Source organism: Onychostoma macrolepis, chromosome 09 (assembly GCF_012432095.1).
Source record: "Onychostoma macrolepis isolate SWU-2019 chromosome 09, ASM1243209v1, whole genome shotgun sequence".
Lineage (NCBI taxonomy): Eukaryota > Metazoa > Chordata > Actinopteri > Cypriniformes > Cyprinidae > Onychostoma > Onychostoma macrolepis.
In genome coordinates this window covers 13851246-13877543 of record NC_081163.1, presented here as the reverse complement: position 1 = coordinate 13877543, position 26298 = coordinate 13851246, and the positions used below count along the sequence as shown (strand labels likewise).

General features: G+C 36.4%; 1 protein-coding gene across 1 annotated transcript; it reads right to left on the bottom strand.

The window, feature by feature from the left end:
* Window positions 1–612: 612 nt before the first annotated feature.
* Window positions 613–13665, bottom strand: ercc1 (excision repair cross-complementation group 1). Its single transcript, XM_058785965.1, has 9 exons — window positions 13511–13665; window positions 12365–12742; window positions 12071–12174; window positions 4641–4740; window positions 4346–4422; window positions 4101–4200; window positions 3937–4008; window positions 1151–1219; window positions 613–968 (listed from the first exon to the last, which is right to left on the bottom strand). Exons 1-9 carry the CDS (start codon window positions 13568–13570, stop codon window positions 906–908), a joined length of 1023 nt encoding a protein of 340 aa, XP_058641948.1. The 5' UTR covers window positions 13571–13665; the 3' UTR covers window positions 613–905.
* Window positions 13666–26298: the final 12633 nt, after the last annotated feature.

Below are 26298 nucleotides of genomic sequence, written 5' to 3'. Positions count from 1 at the left end.
TGCACGTTCGCGATAGTACCACAACACATGTGTGTGGTGCTGTTGATGCAGGGGACGGCATTCTGACATAGAACGTGTCTCAAAGACTGACAGGGAAGAGAAGAAATTGTTGAATAAAGTCATCATTTTTGTTGAATAAGGTAGTTCCATCGCTGTCTATGCAGGGTCAGAAAGCTCTCGGATTTTATCAAAAATATCTTAATTTGTGTTCTGAAGATGAATGAAGGTCTTACGGGTTTGGAAATAACAGAACTTTCATTTTTGGGTAAACTAACCCTTTAAATGCACTAGAGTAAGATTAGAGAAGATTCTAATTATCACTGTCTGTAGTAAAACTTCCCACCTGGTTTGTTGCTTGTTGTGTGTCAGTCAGTTGTAAGATTACTGTGGCAATTGTGATGACCATGAACTTTTGGCCCACAAACACATTCATACTCTGAGTCAGTTTGCCCACATAGTCTAATTCCGACATATCATTTCAGTCTGTTCCATCATTTTTGACAACCATATATGACAAGTGGTTTCTACAGGTTTTGTTCCAGTTGCAATAAGAATCATGGAGTTATAACAGAATCTCCCCTCCCACTCCAAAACAACATACCATACAATTACTGATGAATATAATTGAAATTTATTAAATTTTTCATAAACACACAAGAATTTTTTTTTTTTGACTAAGTCAGATTGAATTTACAGAATTACAAAAGAAGGTTACACTTTATACAAAAATTAATAAATAAACCACTGCATTTATGGCTGTTTATGCCCCAATTAAAGGCAGAGATCATCATAGGCCAAAGACCGTGAAGACTCCAGAAGACCTTGTGCTATATGGCCCCAGATCCTTATTCTAGGCACTCTGTTTGAAGACAGTTGGTGATTTCATTAAAAGCAGTTTGGCTTTATCAGCCTTCCTTCTTCTTGGTTTTTATGAAAGGCTGATGCAGTACATCATAAAGCCTTCTTGCCTAAATGAACCACAAACAGGAAAGGAAATTAAGGCACATACCTTTGGTAGTTTAAAGTGTCAAATGCACTTACAGTTAAAATTCATGAGCAATAATAATATATGTAAAACTATGCAACATATGTTAACTGATGCTGCGTATAAAGCAAACTGCTCAAAACATATCAAAATATTTCAACACACCTTTTGTGGACCAAGTCCAGGACACAAAACTAGTTCTTCCTTAGAGGCCTTAATGATGCCCTCAAAAGACTGAAGAGATAAAATGGCATTAACACAAAAGAACATACAAGTATTTCAAGATTATTAGCAATGGGTTTTATATACACAAACTCAAAAGTCTGAGGTATATTGACTGATTGATTGACTGACTGGAAAGAAGTCTCTTAAGCTCAACAAATCTGCATAATTATTTGACCAAAAACATGAATTTAAAATTATTTTTTCTATTTTAATATATTTTAAAATGTAATTTATTCATGTGACTGCAAAGCTGAATTTTCAGCAGCGATTACTCCAGTCTTCAGTGTCACATGACAGAAATAAAAAAATATGCAGATTTTGTTCTCAAGTAATATTTTTTATTATCAATGTTGAAAACAAAGTTGTGCTGCTTAATATCTTTGTGGACACTGACACATTTTTTCAGGATTATTTGATGAATAGAACAGCATTTATTTTGAGTCCTTATACAGGTGCTGGTCATATAATTAGAATATCATCAAAAAGTTGATTTATTTCACTAATTACATTCAAAAAGTGAAACTTGTATATTATATTCATTCATTACACACAGACTGATATATTTCAAATGTTTATTTCTTTTAATTTTGATGATTATAACACAACTAAAGAAAATCCCAAATTCAGTATCTCAGAAAATTAGAATATTACTTAAGACAAAGTAAGGATTTTTAGAAATCTTGGCCAACTGAAAAGTATGAACATGAAAAGTATGAGCATGTACAGCACTCAATACTTAGTTGGGGCTCCTTTTGCCTGAATTACTGCAGCAATGCGGCGTGGCATGTTGTCGATCAGTCTGTGGCACTGCTCAGGTGTTATGAGAGCCCAGGTTGCTCTGATAGTGGCCTTCAGCTCATCTGCATTGTTGGGTCTGGCATATCGCATCTTCCTCTTCACAATACCCCATAGATTTTCTATGGGGTTAAGGTCAGGCGAGTTTGCTGGCCAATTAAGAACAGGGATACCATGGTCCTTAAACCAGATACTGGTTGCTTTGGCACTGTGTGCAGGTGCCAAGTCCTGTTGGAAAATGAAATCTTCATAAAGTTGGTCAGCAGCAGGAAGCATGAAGTGCTCTAAAATTTCCTGGTATACGGCTGCGTTGACCTTGGACCTCAGAAAACACAGTGGACCAACACCAGCAGATGACATGGCACCCCAAACCATCACTGACTGTGGAAACTTTACACTGGACCTCAAGCAACGTGGATTGTGTGCCTCCTCTCTTCCTCCAGACTCTGGGACCCTGATTTCCAAAGGAAATGCAAAATTTACTTTCATCAGAGAACATAACTTTGGCCCACTCAGCAGCAGTCCAGTCCTTTTTGTCTTTCTGACGCTGTCTGTTGTTCAAGAGTGGCTTGACACAAGGAATGCGACAGCTGAAACCCATGTCTTGCATACGTCTGTGCGTAGTGGTTCTTGAAGCACTGACTCCAGCTGCAGTCCACTCTTTGTGAATCTCCCCCACATTTTTGAATGGCTTTTGTTTCACAATCCTCTCCAGGGTGCGGTTATCCCTATTGCTTGTTATCCCTATTACACTTTTTTCTACCACATCTTTTCCTTCCCTTCGCCTCTCTATTAATGTGCTTGAACACAGAGCTCTGTGAACAGCGAGCCTCTTTTGCAATGACCTTTTGTGTCTTGCCCTCCTTGTGCAACGTGTCAATGGTCGTCTTTTGGACAACTGTAAAGTCTTCCCCATGATTGTGTAGTCTACAGAACTACACTGAGAGACCATTTAAAGGCCTTTGCAGGTGTTTTGAGTTCATTAGCTGATTAGAGAGTGGCACCAGGTGTCTTAAATATTGAACCTCTTCACAATATTCTAATTTTCTGGGATACTGAATTTGGGATTTTCCTTAGTTGTCAGTTATAATCATCAAAATTAAAAGAAATAAACATTTGAAATATATTAGTCTGTGTGTAATGAATGAATATAATATACAAGTTTCACTTTTTGAATGGAATTAGTGAAATAAATCAACTTTTTGATGATATTCTAATTATATGACCAGCACCTGTATATATTTATTTATTGAGTTTTTAGCCATCTTCAAGAATCGGCTAAAAACGCGTCTTCCATCTTTATTTGACCCTCTAACTCTAGCACTCTCTATTCTAATTTTATTCTTAAAAAAAAAAAAAAAAAAAAAAAACTTGTCCCTGTTGCACTCTATTCATTTACTAACTCCTTGTATTCTTAAAAAAACTAATAAAAAAAAATAACACTAGCTTCTCTAATCTTTTTGTATTCTATCTATTTCTTTTCTTTTTATTTATTATACAATTACCAAAAGCAAAAAAGGCCTCTAACACTAGCTTGCTATATTCTTTTTCTATTCTGTTTTCTTTTTATTATATAATTTAAAAAAAACCTTGCTACATGTACAATGTTAAGCTAACTGAGACTTGTTATAGCACTTGCATATCATTGCTCTTTTGTTGATTTTGATTGCCACCATTGTCCTCATTTGTAAGTCGCTTTGGATAAAAGTATCTGCTAAATGATTAAATATAAAAGTAATGTAAATGTAAATTTAAAGAAATTTTATGTAACAATGTCAACGTTTTTACAGTCACTTTTGATTAATTAAATGTGGCCTTTCTGAATACAACTAACAATTTGTTTTTAAAAAATCTCACTAACCCCAAACTTTTGAACAGTAGTGTAAGTAACATAGTAAATGTGCAGCATATAACGGAAAAGTATTCCTTACAGAAAAAGTAGACAGGAGAGTCATGGCATCTGTCTTATTGACAGACTTTACTGTGGTTAAACAATCTGTAACCTGTCAAACAAAAAGAAAGTTGTCATCAGCTTATGATTAAATGAACCAGACATAATCATTTTAGATTTATTAATAGGTTCTTGTGCTCTAACCTGGGACAGGTAATTTTTCTCCACTTGTTCTTTCAGTACATCTGCAGGTTTCTTCTCATAGGATTTATAAGTCTCAAGGTAACGGCCTGCTTCTTCAGGACTTACACACACAAATAGGTATGTTTAGTTAAAGGAACTAAACTGAAGCACTAAAAACTAATAGGGTTGGAGCTTTAACACCTTATATTTACAAAAGCCACCAAGGAAATTCCCTCCCACTTGATTATTTTGAACCATCCCATTACCTCCAGGCCAAAATGAGGGTACAGTCAGCCATGATGCATATTCGAGCAAGCTCTTTCAGTGCATGATGAGGGTCTTTCTAATAAATGAGGAAGAGAAAAATGGGACATGAACATCATAAATTAGAGATGTTAAAATGTTCAAAAGCTGTTTGAATTTACAATTTAATTCAGAAAGACTTAAATAACACTACACATTAGAGAAAGGGAAAAGAAACAGGAAAGACAAAGAAATTTAAGTGAATTAGTGAGTGAGTGAGTGAGTGAGTGAGACAGACAGACAGACAGACAGACTCACCACGTCAACCTGGACAAGCAACACTTTGAGGGTGAAACTCTGACCCAACTGTTTCAGACGCTCATGGATGTAGTTTGGGTTCAAATTGTGGTAACGCACACTGCAGTCAAGGAGAGAAAGAGAAATGAAAATGTCACACACTGTACTTATATATGGCTGGCGAATATAAACACTAGAGAAAGTGAATTTCAGTTTTCCATTTTGCAGTTTAGTCAAATTAAACCATTGGTTAAGGGACTAAAAAAAAAACTTTGCAATGATTCATATTCAGTACTCACCCACAAGTTGTTCCAAACTTGGTAGCCAAAAATACTATGTAAGTCAATGGCTACCGTTAACCGTTTATTTACCAAGATTCTTCAAAATACCTTCTTTTGTACTCAACAGTAGAAAGAACCTTGGTCACACTTTATATTAGGTGGCCTTAACTACTATGTACTTGCATCAAAAAATAAGTACAATGTACTTATTGTATTGCAAAACACTTTTACTGCTATTGAGGTGGGATATGGGTAAGGTTAGGGACAGGTTTGGGTAGCTTTAAGGGTGGGTTAAGGTGTAAGTGATGGGTCAACAGAGTAATTATAAATGTAATTACAGAAATTAATTACAGATGTAACTACATACAGGTATTTTTAAAAATATAAGTACAATGTAAAAACATGTATGTACACAATAAGTGCATTGTATCAAATGATTAATTTAAATGTAAGTTTATTGTACTTAAGGCCACCTAATATAAAGTGGGACCAGAAACTCATACAGGGTTGGAACAAGTGGAGGGTGAGTAAATGTTTTGGTGAACTATCCCTTTAAACACAAAAAAAGCCTCATCTTGTCATAGAAATTAAATTACATATTATACACGGATACAAGCAATTCCAAATACAAAATGCTATTGTCAATTTACAACACAACTGATTCAACGTTGTCCACGATCAGGCAGCTGCACAGGTAGGGCTCAACCTGTGCAGAGCACATGCCCTTTTTCCCATTACACTCCAAAGTGCCCTTTTTTTTTTTTGGATTGCAGTGTTTTTTTTTCTTTAATAAATCAATGCTATTGGTCATCCTTTATGTTTGTCTGTCTGTTTTACAAACATTTATCCAGTGAGAGGTATAAAAAGAGCTTGTGACTAAATCTTGTTGGATCCGCTCAAACTGTCAATAAAACCTCATAACTCAACCCCTTCTATCTGGACTGGACTGAATGAACTGAAGTTCCACAGCTGCTGAACGAAGTCTTGCAAGAGTAAATAAAGATCTTGTTGTTTGAATAAGTACAACATTTTCTTTACTCAAGAAACACTGTCTATAAAGCAGGGATCCTCAAATCTGGCCCACGAGATCCACTTTCCTGCAAAGTTTAGCTCTCAAACACACCTGAGCATGCTAATCAGTGTCTTCAAGATCACTAGAAAATCACAGGTAGGTGAGTTTGATCAGGGTTGAAGCTAAACTCTGCAGCAGATTGGCCCTCCAGGGAAAGCTCTGAGGAACCCTGCTATAAAGGCTCATATTTTCTGTACTTGAGGTCTGAGACATGTGGGACCGGAGAGAGGACTAGCATTTGCCATCTAGTCATAGCCAATACAGGTAAATAGCCTGTGCATACAGTAGCATTTCGTCTCTTTTATAAAATGAGATTTTAGTCAAATGTATTTCACAACAGGAAAAACCGAGCACCCATAGGGCTACAACAAACTTAGTAACCTGTTGATGAAAACGTAATGTGATGCCACCATTTTAATGACAGACAAAACACACATTTGCACACATGGTCAAAAACCGCATAACTGCATTTGAGTTTGATACAAAGCAACTGAGTGATCCTCGTCACCTAGGTAAAATATATTTCAAAAAAATTTCTTCTTTGAGTTATTATTGCTGATACACTTAATTTATTAACATTTAATCATATTATATGGTCGTGTGGTTCATGTTTACGCTGTTAATATGCATGTATTCGCTAGCTAGCTAATTTCTTAATCTAGCATAGTCTCAAAAAAACATTACAGAATCAGATCACTGTGAAATCTTTATACAGTCATGGCCAAAAATATCGGCACCCTTGGTAAATATGAACAAAGAAGGCTGTGAAAATTAATCTGCAATGTTAATCCTTTTGATCTTTTATTAAAAACATTCACAAAAAAATCTAACCTTTCATTGGATAATAAGAATTTAAAATGGGGAGAAAATATCATCATGAAATAAATGTTTTTTTCTCAAATACACGTTGGACACAATTATTGGCACCCCTAGAAATTCTTATGAGTAAAATATCTCTGAAGTATATTCCCATTCATATTCACAATTTTGAGCACTCCAGGGTGATTATGAACATGAAATTATCCAGCCATGGCTTCCTGTTTCACAGAAATATAAATAGGAGAGAAAACAAAGCCCAAATTCCCTTAATCATCCATCACAATGAGAAAAACCAAAGAATATATTTCTGATGTGCAGAAAAAGATAATTGAGCTTCACAAATTAGTGAAGTGGCTTTAAGAAAAGAGTTAGAGCAGTGAAAATTCCCATTTACACCATCAGGGCAATAATTAAGAATTTCCAATCAACATAAAATGTTACGAAACTGCCTGGAAGAGGACGTGTGTCTATATCGTCCTAATGCACGGTGAGAAGGAGAGTTTGAGTGGCTAAAAAAATAGTTGAGTCTCGGGGTCAGAAAACCTTTAAAAAAAATTGTCAAACAGCACCTACATCACCACGTTGTTTTGGAGGGCTTCAAGAAAAATTCTCCTCACTCATCCAAAAACAAACTCCAGCATATTCAGTTATCAGACACGACTGGAACTTCAAATGGGACTAGCTTCTATGGTCAGATGAAACTAAAAAATTAGCTTTTTAGCAGCAAACACTCAAGATGGGTTTGGTGAACAAAGGGATAAAAAGTACCCCATGTATACAATGAAATATACTGCTGTATTTTTGATGTTGTGGGCCTATATTTCTGCAGGAGGTCCTGGACATCTTGTTTAGACACACGGCATCATGGATTCTATCAAATACCAACAGATAAAAAAAATCAATAAGTGACTGACTCTGTTAGAAATCTTATAATGGGCCATGTTTGGATCTTCCAACCGTACAATAATCCAAACACAAACCTCAAAAACAACACAAAAATGGGTCACTGAGCATAAAACCAAGCTTCTGCTATGGCCATTCCAGTCCTCTGACCTGAACCCTATAGAAAATGAGTGGTGAACTGAAGAGAAGAAGCACCAACATGGAGCTGGGAATCTAAAGGGTCTGGAGTGATTCTGGATGAAGGAATGGTCTCTGATCTCTTGTCAGGTGTTCTCTAACCTCATCAGGCATTATAGGAGAAAATTTAGAGTCGTTAAACTGGCAAATGGAGGTTTCAAAAAGTATTGAATAAAAGGGTGCCGTCAATTGTGGCCAATGTGTATTAGAGAAAAACATTTATTTCATAACGATATTTCCCCCCATTTTAAATTCTTATTATCCAATGAAAGGTTGGATTTTTGTGAATTTTTGAAATAAATGATCAAAAGGATTAACAATGCAGATTAAATTTCACAGCCTTCTTTGATCATATTTACCAAGGGTGCCGATATTTTTGGCCATGACTGTATTTTATCATGCAGAATGTAATATGCTGTATATATTCTGTATGTATGTATGTATGTATATATATATATATATATATATAATTAGGAGGGGAGAGCTCTGGTACAATTCAAACTTTTCACTGCAACTTTTCACAATATTTTATAAAAATTTCATTTCTGGCTTATTTTAGACCTTTATGAGACCAACATCCTTGGTTCTCCACAGTATCAAGTTTTTGCCAGTTATGTGGATACATGTTAAACATGCTATAGCGACAGTATGGCTATAGTTTCTTATAATCTCCTATTTTGACTGGAATTGTGTTGGACATAATTATTTAGACTATATTTCAAAATAGTTTGGCAAAAACACTTGACTCATTGCTTTACCTTCCCCTCTTCTCAATGACATACATAAACATGTTAACCAAATAATAAAAATTAGCTTATAAAACCATAGCTAAAAAAAAATATTTTTCTTCAAACTATATTATTATTATGGTTATTAATAGTGAATAAATCTAAAGCTTTCGAGACTGTTATTTAATTTGTCATTAAAAAAGGTTTCTCAAAAGGTCTGTCCACAGTCCTGTGTATTGTCATACCAATCATGATTGTCAGCCACGACATGCCTGCTACCTTGAATTCTCACTTATTTTCTTTGCAAACACATGATGATGTGGTTTCACACCTGACTAACTGAGAGGATTCTGTTCTCACATAACATTTACAAATGAGTTTCAAGAGCACATGCACAGAGGGCCTAAAACTAACTTTTTGCCACACCTGCCAATGGCCAGTGACATGATAAAATTTACCGGCTAAATGATTTTTTTACCGGCCATGAAACTCTTTTTGCAAAAACAGGCAGTCATTACTACTACAATGACTAAACATAACCCATGTTAACGGATTAGAGCAGGGCTATTCAAAATTAAAATTCAATTGAAATTTGAAATTAAATTGAAATCTAAAATCTATAAAATGTTAACATTAGTGCTTTCTGTCAATCGAATAAAAAAAACAAAAACATTTTTTGTAATTAATCATGATTAATTGCATATTTATATTGTCATAATTTCACATTGACCCTCCAAATGAATGTAGAAACAACATAAAGATAGTATATTTTAAATATGTTTTAAGCATCTTTTTTACTAAGCAGCCTTTTATTAATGAAGTATTGATACCGATACTGCTACTGCATGGTGTCTCTTATTAAATGCATTTTCCCTCAATTGTCCCTATTAATTATAGCCATTCAACATTACAGTATAATTGAAAGCCATTATTTTTCACACTTAATACGCTCTGAAATACTAAGTGATTTTAAAACAATCTTCACATAAACTATAAATTGCATATGCATAAACTATACAGATTAATATTTATTAATCAGCGGCTAGAGCAGTCGAATGATTTCTCTTTTACTTTTGTTACTTGATTTGCATCAATGACAGACTTCAGCAGGTTTTACTTTAAAAGCAGCGCTGTCTCTTTAAAACCTGATGCACATGACGCAGATCTGACACATATCCGATTTTCTCCAAACTCTTTACAGTCGTTTAAGACTTTACAACTCATTTAAGACTACGTTTACGAGGTAACTCGCCAAAATCACGTATTTTGACATAATTGTGTGTGTTTTCGTCCGTTGAAGCGCTACTGGTGCGCTGTGTACTGCGGCTCGGTTAATGTGTACAGACGAACGTAGCCTACTTCACTGCACCGTTTAGGCGGCGTAACCCCAGGTATATGGCAAGCCGTTGCCACTTTTATTCATTCTCGGGATATGACTTCTGGATATCAACAATTAAATTTTCACTAGTTAAAATGTTAATTCTTGATATCAGGAATTAGATTTCCACTAGTAACAATGGCTATTTTTGATATCAGCAATTGCATTTCCACTAGTAACAATGTTAATTCTTGATATCAACAATTACATTTTCACTAGTTAAAATGCTAATTGTTGATATCAAGAATTAAATTGTTGATATCAAGAATTAAATTGTTGATATCTGTAATTGTATTTTCACTAGTTAAATGTCACCATAGGCTGCCATTCAAAATCAATTGTTGATATCAGGAATTAATTTCTTACTAGTAACAATTTAATTCTTGATATCAGAAATACAATTCTTACTAGTAAAAATGTCTATTCTTTATATCAACAATTAAATTCTTGATATCAACAATTAAATTCTTGATATCAACAATTAAATTCTTGATATCAACAATTAAATTCTTGATATCAACAATTTAATTTCTGATATCAAGAATTGAATTGTTGATATCAAGAATTGAGAGGGTAATTTTTGATATCAACAATTTAATTCTTGATATCAAGAATTAAATTGTTGATATCAGAAATTAAATTGTTGATATCAAGAATTAAATTGTTGATATCAAGAATAGACATTTTTACTAGTAAGAATTGTATTTCTGATATCAAGAATTAAATTGTTACTAGTAAGAAATTAATTCTTGATATCAACAATTGATTTTGAATGGCAGCCTATGGTGACATTTAACTAGTGAAAATACAATTACAGATATCAACAATTTAATTCTTGATATCAACAATTTAATTCTTGATATCAACAATTAGCATTTTAACTAGTGGAAATGTAATTGCTGATATCAAAAATAGCCATTGTTACTAGTGGAAATCTAATTCCTGATATCAAGAATTAACATTTTAACTAGTGAAAATTGAATTGTTGATATCAAGAAGTCATATCCTGAGAATGAATAAAAGTTAAAACGGCTTGCCATACAGGTATGTGTCGCTACATTCTTGAGTTATGAAGAATAAAGAAGGGAAAAGTTAATCTTCCGAAATGAAGTAGCAATATCTTCTCGGGTAAAAGTTATTAGAACCGTGTCTAGGGACAAGCTGGCCATCACACTGCTCTGACCTTATCAGCCCGTTTGTATCTATTATTTGATTCGGTCTGGTCGTTTATGACAGAACAGCTAACCAGTCATGATGAGCTCATCTTGGGGAAAGATTAGGCTTGTTTGAGATGAGCAAAATCTGCGCAGAACCGATCACCGGTGATCACCGCGAGATGCATGCCGGTTAGAAAAGTGTCCGAGTTACGTCCGCCTTGCTCTGATGTCATGCTGACGAGTGCCAAAACACTCTCGCAACGGCTCCGCGGCTGAGTCGGGTTGAGCAGTCGCGCGCAGTTGCTCTCCACCGACTGCGCTGATCAAAAGCATGATGGGAAACGACTGACTGACGACACAGCTGAATGCTCATTGGTTCAGACAACCGTGATGTTGCTTTCTCTTCTAAAATGTTTTATTTTTTTAAATCTGATTTCATGCGATTATGTATCTAAATTATGCATGAATATTTCCAAACACTATGACAGTGCGATCTTTGTGTGAGATATGTGATTGTTGTCATATTTCTATAAAAATCTAAAATACATGTTTGTATTAAAGTAAAAATGAATGATAAATATGCCTTTTGTATGGAATTACATAGCAAGCACATTGAGTGTCTTGTTCATTATATTTATTTTTATATAAAGGCATCAGAACTGAAATCATATCATGTTTATCAGCAGCACAGCATATGAGTGAGAATAATGGGATATCTGCCTTTGATCTCGTAGGTATCTGTTTATACTTCGAGAGGGCAAAACCGCACTGGTTCCATATTTAGGTACATGATTGGTGAAGCATCTAGGTTTTCATTGTGTACATTTGGAGGTGCATACAACACGAAACACTGACAATTGTAGTAGACATAATTTGATTTTCAAGCCGGTGTAATATATCTTCTTTCTTGTACCGTACATATACCCAAAAACCAACCTGAGAAAAAGAGCACAAGTTGTCCGCCCCAAAACATAGTCAGGCACAACTTCTCCAAACTCCCAAGGAACATTTCTCACAAACTTTAGGATGGGGTTGCCTCTCTGTAGACAGATGAAAACATAATATAATGTAATCATGGTCTATATTTGCATGTTATATAGTGGAAATTAAATAAAAGGTGCAGTCTGTTCGTTTTGATTTAAGTTTGGATGTTTATACTGCTTTGTTTATGTTTATATAGCTTTACCAAGTATAGCTTTAAAGGGGAAAATGAACATGCAATATACAGACCTGTCGAGGACTGACAATAATACTGTTTCCGGATCCTAAGAGATGAGGAGGAATGATACAACTCTCCGAACTCTGACTTTCCTCTTTCATTTGATCTTCTGTTGGTACTTTTTCTGGTCCCTGCTGCTCAGTCTCAGGTTTTCCAGAGTCTGTGGAGGATGTACTAACTGATCCACTACCAGCTGTGTTTACACTGCTTTGCCCTGCAGCATCACTCCTACTTTGTTTCTCTGGTCCATGGGCTGCTCCCTGAGGCGCCCTGTTTTTGCTCTGAACAACGAACTCTGCATAGGACAGAGGCTGGCCGGGAGCTGGAGGAGCATTCTGAGCAGATGAGGTCTCTACTTGACCATCTTTGACCTTAAATAAAGATGTCACCTGTGTGAACAAAGGGAGCTGGGTTACCTGAGTCATGTTTAAAAAAAAAAAAAAAAAAATACTGTGTAAAAACATAAAAGCGTATTTGATACATGCCGATAATGATATGGTAATTAACTAATTTGCGGATGAGAGGGAGAGAGAGAGAAAAAAGGCCTTGTAGGGCTTCCGAAATAAAGAGTAACCACCGTTTATGACCCACAGAGAAAGGGGATACACGGGTTACGGGTTTGGATTAAGGGTGAGTAAACAACATAATTGTAATTTTTGGATTAAATTAACGTTGAAACCCAGAGAACGAGCAGCTAGCTTGTTGTGAGAAGGGTTTCTTTTTCTTTTTTCAATTGTGCAAGTTTTGCAAGTGTAGGTCGAGAGTAGTTCATGTGCTGGGCTGTTCCTGTTGTGGTGGGCAACGTACTTCAGTATGTTTTGAGTCATCAACACCTTGTTACCGGCACTCTTGCAAAGATTGTGTGAAAGTTGCACATGAAGTTAGCAGATCGCGCTTGTGATTTTATTGATTCAGTCTGTGACAGACCTCACTTTACATAATAGCCTCTATTAACATTTTTTTTTTTAGTAACGTAGAGCTGATTGAAGCAGTTTGGATACTTAACGTACATGCATTACAAGTTCGATCCCACTGATTATAATCACCATGGTGATAGTTTATGTATGAAGCTTTGTGGGGTTCGAACCTCCAGTCTCAGTTAGCAGCAACTACAACACACCATAGCAATATAAGCATAATAAGGAAACAAAACCCACCGGTGTTTCCTTTGTGAACGCGGTGTCGTCCAAATTGATATTGAATCTCTTTTTTTCCATTTATTAATTAATCAGTAAAAACACAATCCAGAGAAACCAAAGATATGAGTCCATCAACCGCCATCGCAGCTAAACAAACAGAGTCAGACAAAAGTGTCACACACACAAACATCGATCGACACTGAAACGCCTGCTCATACTAACCGACAGATGGCGACATTGCAGCAGATTTAATGCTTTTCCACAATTGTCCCTTTTCAAATATTAAAAATGTAGCCTGTCGATTTTTTTTTTCTTTTACTCAGAGCATATTTTTAATCATTTTTATATTACCGTAGTTTTTCAACATCTATCAATAGTAATATGACATTTTTTGGTGTATATAATAGAATATGGTAATTTACAGTTCAGGCTGAAGGACACAATTATTTCTCAGGAAATAATACTGTTTATTTAAAATAATAATAATAGCAACAACAATAGTAATAATAATAATAATGTCGGAAAACATGGCCAGAAATTTGTATCACTGGACTTTTGATTCAAAACCTTATTCTGAAATATAGTCCTTGTGACAACTTTGTAACAATTGTTTTTGAGGACAAAGAGCTGGTTAAAGTGTAAAACCTCTCATTATCATTCTTGACTATTTAAATAGCTTTTTTTGTTTTGTATCTATTTCTTTTTATTAATGTAAATAATTGTTCATTAATGGACATTAACTGAAGTCTCATTCATGGCTTCATCCTCTCATCCCGGCCCTCAAAACATCATGTTCAGTGTTTGTGATAAATTAGAGGTTATCCAATTAAGAAACCCAAAGTCTGACAGACATCTGTGTATTGCCCATTTAACCCTGTTTGTGTGTGTACGTGGATGGCGTTTCGGGATGTCCTGCCACTGTGCCATAGCATCGTGGGTCCCACAGACAGATGGTGCCAGCTTCATTCTGAGATCATGTTCATGCCCTCCAAGAGATGCTATGCATTTACACAACACACACAAACCTTTGGCATCATACCAATGTATGTCAGTCACTGTTCAGGTCAAAACAGACAATATTATAAGCTGAAAGAGAGTATGGATGCACAGGCACACACACACACACACACACACACACACACGTGTGAGCTTATCATGAAAGATTTGTCTGGTTAACCATAGTATGACAAGGACACAGTTTCTTCACTCATTTACCAGAAAATAAATTCTTAGTCAGAACAATTTTTTGTTTTGTTTTTTGTTGGCTGAAAACATGCAAGATCTACCCAGACAGTGCTAGATGTGATGTGAAGTTTTATTTTATTATTTTTATTTTTTTCACCAACACTAATTTTCAAATTCTTAGTCATTTTCTTGTCCAAAAAGTGTGAGGAGAGATGCAGCAGGAAAGTTATTGATGCGTTAGAGAGGCGTTAGTGCTGTTTAACACTTGGCTGGTATATCTGGACACAGATTTCTGTTTCTCCTTCCTCTGTCACTCTTTCTCGCTTTCTCTCCCCTTCTATGTTGGCAGTGAGCCTGGCTTTGGCTGCATAACGGCCACCTCCAGACCTCCGGCCCCTCCCTCAGGTCTCTCCTCCCCTCCCCTCGCAGACCCCATGCTGAGCCGGCTGTGTCGAGCTGTCAGCCCCCGGCTGCGGGCCGCTCCTGGGCTCCCGGTGTGGGTGTGTGCGCATGTGTTGGGGCAGAGGGGTAACGGTCGGGTCCGTAGTGGCCGCTTATCTGCCCTGCCATCGCTGGGCGAGCGAGAGGACAGATTGGCCCTCCAGCTGTCCGACTGAAGGACTCGCAAGACCCCTTACTGAGGAAACCACATGCCCTGATACACAACACGCACATACACACACATATCTTATTGAGATCAACACATTCCCTGATACACACACCGAGTCACCCTCAGCTGTAACATATGCGTTTCAGCAGCACACTGACTGTACCATCCTGTGCCAAATGTGCCAAAGTACCCTCTTACCCATGAGGTTCAGAAAAACTGCTTTTTTTTTCAGTATGAAAGCAGACAGCATACATACTTTATCAGTACTGCTCCAGTGTTGTTTAACCACACTGAACTGAGCGCAGTAGCCAATGTCATAACTAAAGTTGGCAGAGCCAAAGACAAGCATTTTTTTTAAGAGGAAACAAACAACTTAAACCAGCCTAAGCTGACCAGGTTGTGAGACCATCTTAAACCAATCTATCACACTTTCTTAGACTAGTTTAATTTTTCTTTTTCAGGAGGCGTTGCCCCAGCATAGTTGTTTTTAAAGCAATGAAAATTGCCATTACAGTGTCGTTTTCATCTTATTTTAAATGATGTGATGTGGTTATGTGATGGAAATTATTATTTTTATTATTTTTGAAAAATGATTTACCAAATGATCAAAAGTGATTTACCAAAAAAAAAAAAATTTATTATGAGCAAAAATGACACTGGGGTACTTTTTTTTGTTGGTCAATTACTTTAACAAAATAAATATTGAATAAACATTCTCTGTATTTCACACTTTGTTTAAATTATCATAGTTTTAAACAGGTTTCGTATTTCATAAATGTAAGCTAAATTTTCATAGTTTTCCTAAGATTGAAGGTCTGGGTCTGTGACAATGACAAAACAATAGAATCTGTACATAAAAGGCAAATGAGAAATAAACAACACGACAGTTTTAATTTGATCTTCATATAACCAGAAGAAAAAGTTTCTTATGTTAATAAAAAATAATCCCCTGGTGCACAAACTTTGAAGAAATACCCTAAAATCATTAATGGGAAGAAATATCTGTAATATGTTATTGTTGTTTATAGATTTCTTTTTCCTTCTGGTCATGCTGAGTGAATTTTATGTTTGAGTATGTGTGGGTGTATTGGACTATGGTAGCCAAGCTAGAGCATTATAAGGGATTAAAGAGCTGCTTTATTAGCTAAACAACTTCTGGTTTGTATCATACCCTGGCTTGTTGCAAGTAGATACATCTTTTCTTTTTATTCTACTGTTTCTGTCACCATGTATCATGGCATTTGTCTCCTATTGCAGCAGACACACTAGTTCAGGAAGCCTGTTGTTGTCTACAACATTAATAACCTCGCCTTTCAGCACATAGACACATAATGAAGTGTGTTTTCTCAGTCAGGTTACAATACATTGGTCCCTACGTCCCAGTGCCACATATTATAAGAATTCCCAGTTAGGCTTCGTTACTCTATCTTACCTCCCCCACCCTCCAATCCTGGGACCAGCAATTCCCAAAACTGCCTGTTAGCTACAATATCAATGCACAGTTTTTCATTGGCCCCTGGTGGCTCTGTCTTGCCGACATGTACATCTGCACACACACATTGAGTGAGAAAGAGAGAAATTAAGGCGATTATGTGTGCTACATAAGACAATATAAATCACAAACTAGGTGTATACAGTAAGAAGGCTTAAATGAGATGAAGATGTGTTTGAATGTACATTTACACTTGTGTTTGTGGGTGTGGCCCTTGGGACAGCCAGGCCGTCTTGAGGGCCTCCAGGGGCCATTGGTAGCAGGCTGCATGCTGTCTGTGTACGGTCTGTTCTCCAGTTGTGACAGGGAGCAAATCCTTATGAGCGCAATTAACCAGAGAAAGGGTGTGAACAAGACAACAAAGTCAAAGGTGTACTTTTAGGATGTGCAAGACTTTCTGAAAGTTTCTGAAAGAAGATAAAATCTTAGGTTGGCTGAAATTAAGACCAAAAAAATAAGTATTTTGGGAAATACTGGATAAGCTTGGACAGGATAGGTGCAGCCAGGTGTGGAGAGAACCAAGACGCAATTAACAAAGACACTGAAAATGCCCACTAATGAGAATACACCCAAATCTCAAGTGGGAAAGAGCGAGGGCAAACACTGCCCACTGGATTTGAGAGGTCGTCAAGGTGAATATCTTGGGAATACTTCTTCACCAGCCATTAAGACTCAAATATACATGATGTTTCATCACAAAACTCCACGCACTAAATGACCTTGTCTACCCGCAACGCATCTCCATCCAGATCCAGGGCTTCTTCCCATGACCTACTTCCCCCCTCGTGTGGTGCATTGTTGTGTGTTTGTGGCTGCTGAATGCGCCCTTCTTTTGTGGCTATTTGTGAGACCAGGGGGTTAAGACCCTTGTGTTCTCCCCAGTCTCCAAAACAGGCCTCTAAACAACCGCAGCAACAATAACAACAAAAAAAGCAAACGTTGATGGCAGCCGAACTAGGAAGCGGGCCGTGACGGCATTGCGCCAACACAGTGCCGCCTTTGTCAGCGCTCACATGCCGTATTGTGTGGCACGACATCATCGCCTCCCAGCAGCTGTTGCCGATGGAAACGAGCATGACTGTCAGCCGTGCTGGATTGTGTAATGTTTGGGCATCAGGCACGATGACTCAATGCGTGTGTGAGTTTAGAACGGGTGACCATTTTTGCCAGGGGTTGTCTAGTTTTTATGTTTCAGGACATGTGCTGACATTCATTCACATTTTTCAGTCTTAGGCTAGAAACATACTTTGTGCAAGTACCCAGACAGCAAATGTACATCTCAAAGATTTCTGTTAAAGGGTGCTTCATTTGGAAAGCACCTGTAGTTTTCCATACAATGGAAATCATTCTTCAAAGTATCTTCATTTGTGTTCCACAGAAGAATGAAATTCAGACAAGTTTTGAGACGGCATGAGAGAGAGTGAGTGAGTAAATGATGATAGTATTTTCATTTTTGGGTGAACCATCACAAACACTTGGCCAACAAATGGTCTGGTTGAACATGATTGTACTTGGGTTGATCTGGTAGTAATAAAGCTTTACCTTCAGATAGATTCATGTGACATTATCCTTATGTATTATTAAGTCACTATAACTTTAGCTAACTTGCTTTTCTTCCAACTGTTGCTCTACCATGACAGCAATTAAGAGAAAACCTTTGGTCACACTTTATTTTAAGGTCCAGTGCACTAGTAATTAACTATTAACTATGATTTTCGCCTCAATAAACTCCTAATTGGCTGTTTATTAATAGTTAGTAAGGTAGTTGTTAAGTTTAGGTACTGGGTAGGATTAGGGATGTAGAATATGGTCATGCAGACTATGTGCTCTATAAGTACTAATAAACAGCCAATATGCTATTAATATGCATGCTAATAAGCAACTAGTTAATACTGAGAATCGGTCCCTATACTAAAGTGCTACCAAACCTTTTTGATGGGTGAAGGAGAAAACTGAATTGAAAAAGAAGACATTTATGCTAATAAATGCTATATTGCTCCTTTTGGCTAAATCAGGCTAGCATAGTAAGAAGTGTCTGTATTCATGTGCTTGCATAGAGTATGCCTCAGGCCCTAGACTTTAGCTGTTAGCCTGAAACATACTCTACACAAGTATATGAACAAGACCACGTCTAGCTGCACTAACTCTTTTAGTACTGTATATGTTGTTTCCACAGCATTGCCTCAAGGGGTGCTAACGGGTGTATTAGCATAAACTGTCTTACAGTATGTCAGTTTTCTGTTTCAGGTCAACTACTGTCATGGCAGAGCAACAGTTTGAAGAGAATTTTTCTAAGCAAGTCAGTGTTTATGCTAACTAGAGAAAAGTCTTCCCATTCATCCTAAAGTTGTTTAATGGGCTTCCCTAACTGTTGCCACATATAAAAGCTTTGTGTGAAGACACACAATTCCCTAAAATGTCATTGTACTGTATGCCATAGCATTAAGATTTGTCCTCACTGGATTAGACAAACATATTAATTAAAATGGGGTGTATACATACTTTTGGCCATGGTGAAATAAGGTGCATCATTGGAGTTTCAAAGTATTGAACATCACAGTTTGTCTAAAACAATATATGTGCTAATATCTACTGATGACCTCTAACATTCTTATAAGGTAAAACAATCAAATAAGTTGTAGTGCATCGGCTTTGCATACTTGCTTTGGATACTGGCATGTCATGAAATTGCATAAACCCAAATGCATACCTTACTTTCCCCTCTCCTTTAGATGTCCCATGTTTTTTGTCCTCCTTCCTCCATTCTTAATTGCCTATAAATGTCAGAGTCACTGAATCTCCAATGTTCTTCTACTAAATTAACCCATGTTCCCACTACACACACATAAACACACACACACACACACACACACACAATTAGCTCTCTTGCGCTGACTCAGAGTTGTTCATTAGTGTGGATAAACACCCGGAATTAGAGGTAAAGCACAAAACACACCTGACAACATTTATTTGAGCAGATCATCCTCCCCCTGCCTTTTGCCGTGTGTGTGTGTGCTAGAGAGAGGAGCGGAGAGTCACTTGGGAAATTAAGCCCTATGCATTCACTGTCTCACCTTGTTATTGTTGCTGTTGCTTGCATGCACGGTGGCAACCTGACTGTTTTTCTGAATTTAGCTTTCTAAATATTGCCCTATTCATCATTCGGTGACCTCCCATGTTGGCAGTCCCATGTAACAGGTGCAATTTACTGCTGAAGCAACTTATACACATTCACAATCAAGAAAACTTTTGTCAAGTTATTTAAATTGACATGAGGGACTTATGGAATTACACACTGTCTGTACTGCACCAGAGCGACATGTTGTGTCAAAATGAGGATGTTCCATTTAAAGTCAGAAAAGCTACACTGCAAAATTTAATTTGAAAAACATACTTTTCTGTTCTGTAGTGTAAGGCTTGAACAAAGCATTTCAAATAGGGCCAGTTATTGCCAATTACCTCACAACTACTACCACACTTATACATAGTGATACATATGTCACAAATCGACACACTGCAGTGCATCGCAATTTCATAACTGCATCGAGGTTATAACTGCACCAAATGTAGGTATTTTCCAATGGAGTATCAGTTTCAATCTCTCTTTTGTGGTTCACTTCACTTTTGTGAAATATGTCTCATAAAAGTGGCTCTAGCCAAACTGAGGAACTCCAGTTTCAGAGTTTACACTTATTTTGGCAACTTGCTTCTTCATTAATTGAATTGTAGGAAGATAAGTTAAATAATTAATAAATAAATACATTGATATGAGAACCTGAAGCAGTTTTAGCAGAGAATGAATTATAATACAGTATTGCTGTATATAGGTGTACTGGCACAGCCCTAATATCAAGACTTTAGATATATTTAAGCAACATTTTTAGTTACATCAAAGCCATGAACCATGATTTGATAATTGCTAGCTGTTCGTAGTTGTCTTATTTTAAAATGCATTTGATTGGACAAAAATCAACCAAATCTTTTCCTGGAAGAGAAAGACTGTACATTGCAAATGTAAATATATGAAAGTAGTTAATCGTATTTTTTATTTTTAAATTAATAAATAAATAAAAAATTTAAGTAAATCAGTTTATTTTAGTCATTTTAAAGAGTACACTAAAATAAAAGTTAATAAAAACGGAGTACACTAAAAATGTCCTGCTAATTCGACTTAAAAATTTAGGTTAAGTTACTGTGTTACTGTGTTAAATTACTGTTTAATCAAACTGGCTGTACATGTTACTTTAAATATAGCTGAATCTTGTATAACTTAAAAATGAAGTTGAAATTGGTTGCATTAATGAGTTAAAGTAATAGAAAAACGTAGACTGCAACGACTTAGTGATCACATCATTTTGTACACTGCAAAGCCACAAAACTGTATTTACTCTAAAAGCGTACATTTCCACAGAAACTTTAGTGGAGATAAAGTGTGAAAGAAAGAAAGATGCAGGTGGTATCTCGTTTCCTAGGTGATGGCTGGTGCAGTCTGGAGGTTTCTTTCCCTTTACACCCTGTTCACAGCTGTGTGTGTGAGAGAACCTGCTGGAAAAGACACACACACACAAGCACAGCAATAATGAGCATCTTAGTGAAAGATGGCTCCATAAGCTGTAAGGACTGACAAACACGCTCTCTCTTCTTCTCACTCATGCTGTCTCTTCTCTGTCTTCTGTCACACAGTAGCGTCTCTCTTCTCCAATAGCGTTTCAATACTCTACTGTCACGCCTGCTGTATGGGGACCAGATCTTATTGTGCCGGCTTAAGACACACACATTGAGAAAGAGGGTTTGTGTCAGAGGGAGAAACAGAGAGAGAGAGTGAGTTAGAAAGGAGAAAAGAGCCCAGCGGGTTCTCTATGATATCATTGCACAGGGAAGAGATGCGTTCCATTGTGATAAACTCTTGGCAGGAATACAATCTGAGATGTAATGCATTGGGCCGGTCAGGTGTGCGTGTGCCGGCGTGTGTGTGTGTGTATGTGTGCGTGCGTGCGAGTCGGTCCGTCCTATAAACACAATGTTTGTACTGTGGGGGTTTGTTGACAGATGGTCAGGCTACTCGTAGCTGCTGTGAAACAGACCCGTCTTTGTATCAAAAGAAAGAGAGTGATTGTCATTCTGTAACACTTTCGCATCCATCTATCTCTCCATCCATCAACACTCAAGTCCTTTACCAAGTTTTATGGCGATAGGACTTTTCAGTGTGAATTAGAAATATTAGTTTTGAATGATCAGGTGAACAGACTCAAATCATGATTAAAATCTCTTTAACATCTTGATTGTTTCTCAGATAGCAATGAGATTGATTGAAGACTACAAGTCTTCTGAGAGAAAAAAAATGTAAAAAATAACCTTATATGTGTCTCTTCTAGAGTTTCAGAAGAGACACTACCATTCAAAAGTTTGGGATTGGTAAGATTTTTTTGAATGATTTTGAATAAAGTCTCGTATGCCCACCAAGACTGCATTTATTTGACAAGAAATATATAGTACAAAGCTGAATGTTCAGTCTTCAGTTCCACATCCTTCAGAAATCAATATTCTAATATGCTGATTTGATGCTCATGAAACATTTTGGTAACACTTTAGAATAGGGAACACTTATTAACTATTAACTATGACTTTTCTCTGAATAAATTCCTAATTTGCTGCTTATTAATAGTTAGTAAGGTAGTTGTTAAGTTTAGGTATTGGGTAGGATTAGGGATGTAGAATAAGGTCATGTAGAATAAGGCATTAACATACTTATTTACTACTAATAAACGGCTAATATTCTATTAATATGCATGCTAATTAGCAACTAGTTAAGAGACCTTAAAATAAAGTGTTACCAACATTTCTTACTCCAATCAATATTGAAAACAGTTGTGCTGCTTAATTTTTTATTTTTTTTGGAAACCAGATTCTGTGGTAGTAAATAGTAGTCTTTCATAACATTATTAATGTCTTCTCTTTTCTCTCATGTTTATCAGTTGAATGCATCATTGCTAAATGAAAGTATTGATAAAAAAATGACCCGAAGCTTTTGAAAACAATAGATTATCTCAACATTGCTCAGATTTGCCAAGATACCAAAATCTGCTATTCTTAAATATAATTATTTATAGATGATTATTGAATATTTTTGTCAGTACCTAAACAAGACACAATGTCTATATATTGTTTATTTCTATTTTTTATCATTTCAGTTTTTTATAAATATAAAATCTGAATACATTTTTGATAACACAATATTAATAAATTTGCAGGAATCTTCATCAAATCAAACCCCTCATTTTGCCGAAACGTTTCCTCGCTCACTTTGTAATATTTAGTGTTTGCGTGTGTTTCACACCTGTGTGAGACTCATGCTGTGCTACAAGCCTCCCTGTCCAGAGACACCACGGCAGTAAACAAGCATCAGTGTCCCTCAGCAGGAGAGGACAAACTGAGAGAGAAGGTGAGAAAGGGAGGGCAGAGTTTCATTTTAGAACGTGATATGTTAAATTAGTAAGAAGAAAATACACATTGGCAACTTGTCTTGTCTTAAACCTCTCTTACTAGTTTGTTTGTACTTGCATACAGTCCAAATTAATACTCAAAAATGTATGTACTTTCCCATCACCAGCAAACAGTTTGATAGTTTGAAACAGTTTAATATTTTTAAAAGTTTATTGCATTGCATTATTCACTTTTTTCAAATTGAAAATGATGACATGCTGTCCATAGACAATAAGTTGTATTATATGGCAAACACTTAATTTATAAATAATTGTAATAATGCTAATAAGTAAATGTACACCTGCAGGACCAAAAAAATAAAGAAGACAAAGTATAGTTAAAACAGGACATTTTCATTTTCTCTTCATCACCCTCTCTTCTCTGTATTTAGAGTTCAAACTAGAAGCATCTCTCTGCCTCTCTCTCTCTCTCTCTCTCTCTCTCGCTCTCTCTCTCTCTGGTTTTGGGTTAACTCCAACTCTCTGACGCTGTCTGACAGTATGCAAATATATGCAAACGAGGCTGCAGTCAAGCCAAGCAGCACCTGCGGACCTGACCAGTCGAGACCAGTAGTGACCTGTGCGTGTGTGTGTGTGTGTGTGTATGACTGTGCCCTTCTAACAGAGTGCATTTTTACACCACCCACTTTTCTCACTGCCCTCCGTAAGCATAAGGACATTTGTACACAGGCTGAATGAAATGACTTTATAATCAGCATGAGATATGTACAAAATAATAAAATCATCTGGAATTGAGCTCCACTGAGCTGAGACATAGCTGACTTCATGATCAATAGCTGGATTCTGAATTACTTCATGCACTGTAACTTACTTTCCTTAAATTTCACATATATATATATATATATATATATATATATATATATATAAATGAAATCCCTAAATAAAAGTTTTTTTATATACGCTACCATTCAGAAGTCTGGGTACAGTACTATTTTCTCAAGAAATTAATACTTTTATTCAGCAGGGATGCATTAAAATCGTCAAAATTAATAGTAAAGATTTTTGCATTGTTAAAAAAAATTCTATTTAAAATAAATGGTGTTCAATTGCTGTTCTACGCTTTCTATTTTTGTTTTTTTTAAGAATTCTAAAAAAAAAAACTGTATCGATTTTAACATAACAACATAACTATTTTCAACACTTATCTCTCTTGAGCACCAAATCAGCATATAAGAATGATTTCTGAAGGATCATGTGACACTGAAGTCTGAAGTAATGACTGCTGAAAATTCAGCTTTGCATTACAGGAATTAATTACTTTTTAACTTTGCATTAATTATTTAATTTCAGCTTTTTTAAATCAATAGTTTTAGTTTTACTTCAGAATATGGCATGTGAAAAATTATGCACTATTAAAAATGTTGGTAAACCACTATTTGTTAAATGGTAAGTCATTAATACACCTGCAGATTTTGGGCCGTTTATGAATTCTGCAGCATGGTGCGCTTTGATCCTGCCTGCTGGTTTTGGCATTCCAGCAAGCTGGAGAGGAGAGGATCTGACCCCTCTCTCCCTCTTTCCCCTCATCTTTCTTTCTTTCCCTCCACTGCCCTTGTGCCGATGTGTCTTTAGGTTTGTGCTGGTCAGCACAACGTCTGTCCACCGTCTGGCTGAGTTCTGCTGTCAGTACAGTTCCAGAGGGTGAGTGTGTATATGTGTGTGTGTGTGTGCTGAGACTTGGCATGGTTGTCAGTGTTTCCCAAATGAGGAGAGGTGTGTATGTTTGGTTGGGGTTGTAGCGTGGGGAAAAGCTGAGGTAAGGTGGCTCAAGTCCAGACCTTGTCTATAAATGACACAAACACTCGTATCTCTCTTTCTCACACACACACACAGAGAGAGAGAGAGCGAGAGCGTTTGCCCTTCCCTGTCTCTGATCAGTGGCGGAGTGCACAGGGGAGAAGGAAGAGGGCATGACAGCATCACTCACACTGAGCGAAACGCACATGCTTTGCACACACACATATGAACGACTACCGTGGTGGGTTTTTCTGGCTCATGCCAAATACAATGAGAAATGTGCTTTCAAAAGCATGTCATTGTGGATCAGTTACTTTTGTAAATACAAATCTAGTCACGCTTCTTACAATAGGGTTTGTTTCTAAACAGCTTCAAGTCTTAAACAGAGAAGTAACAGAATCAGTGATGACAACTTCATCAAATATGAGACAAATAGACAAGTATGATAAATATGTACCATATATTATAATGCAAAAAAGCACACTTTTCAAGTATAACATTTCACAATATGTTCGATTCATAATCTAGTCCATCAATTAATGTCTTAAAATAATGCTTGAAATCAACTATTTGTAACTTTACACCAGCTAAAATACAAGTCCTCTCCTTCTCCAGTGAAAAAGTCATCTTAATCAAGAGGGAAATATGCACAGATCAAGCACCATATACAAGTGAAAACAGACTAAAACATTTATGTTGGTGGATTTTCATGGGAGAGTACTTTTCACTGGAAGAAGCAGTATTATGGATCATAGACTGGTATTTTTCTAAATGTTCTATTTTGCAATGGTATATGGTGCTGAACCCAATTTATAATGCTTGCATAAAAATATAAAAATATTATTTGTAGTGAAATTAAACTATGAATGTACATGAAATACTTGTAGGCCTATGGTTTAGGAGGCACGTGTGATTAATAGGCTACACACAAGTAGTGTTTACTGAGCACTTCCATTTTGTCTTGTGTCTGAAAAGATATGCTTGCGAGCCTCTTGTGGTGAAGTATAACTGCACATAGAATCATATGGAAGCAACTTGAACTCAAATGAAGTATATTTATGATGTCTGCTTGGCTGTCAGAGCTGAGAGTTCTTTTTCACAGTGCCTTTTAAAGAAAGAAAACAATACATTTGATGAAACAATAATGCACTTTTCCTCTGACACTAGAACACTTTACATATTCTTTACACTCATTTATATAATGAGCACATTTTGCTTTTATTTTAAAGTCAAACAGTTTGGTTTAATCTTCTTTGCCTTCAATATTTTCAGTTGTCTG

Bases quoted from the DNA above. Each gene is read 5' to 3' on its own strand.
- ercc1 (XM_058785965.1), bottom strand. From the start codon at position 13,570: ATGGAAAAAAAGAGATTCAATATCAATTTGGACGACACCGCGTTCACA. The intron at 4,741-12,070 runs GTTGGTTTTTGG...CCTTGACTGCAG, and splicing joins ACTTGTGCTCTTTTTCTCAG to TGTGCGTTACCACAATTTGA. The intron at 4,009-4,100 runs GTTAGAGCACAA...TTTGTTTGACAG, and splicing joins AGAAAAATTACCTGTCCCAG to GTTACAGATTGTTTAACCAC.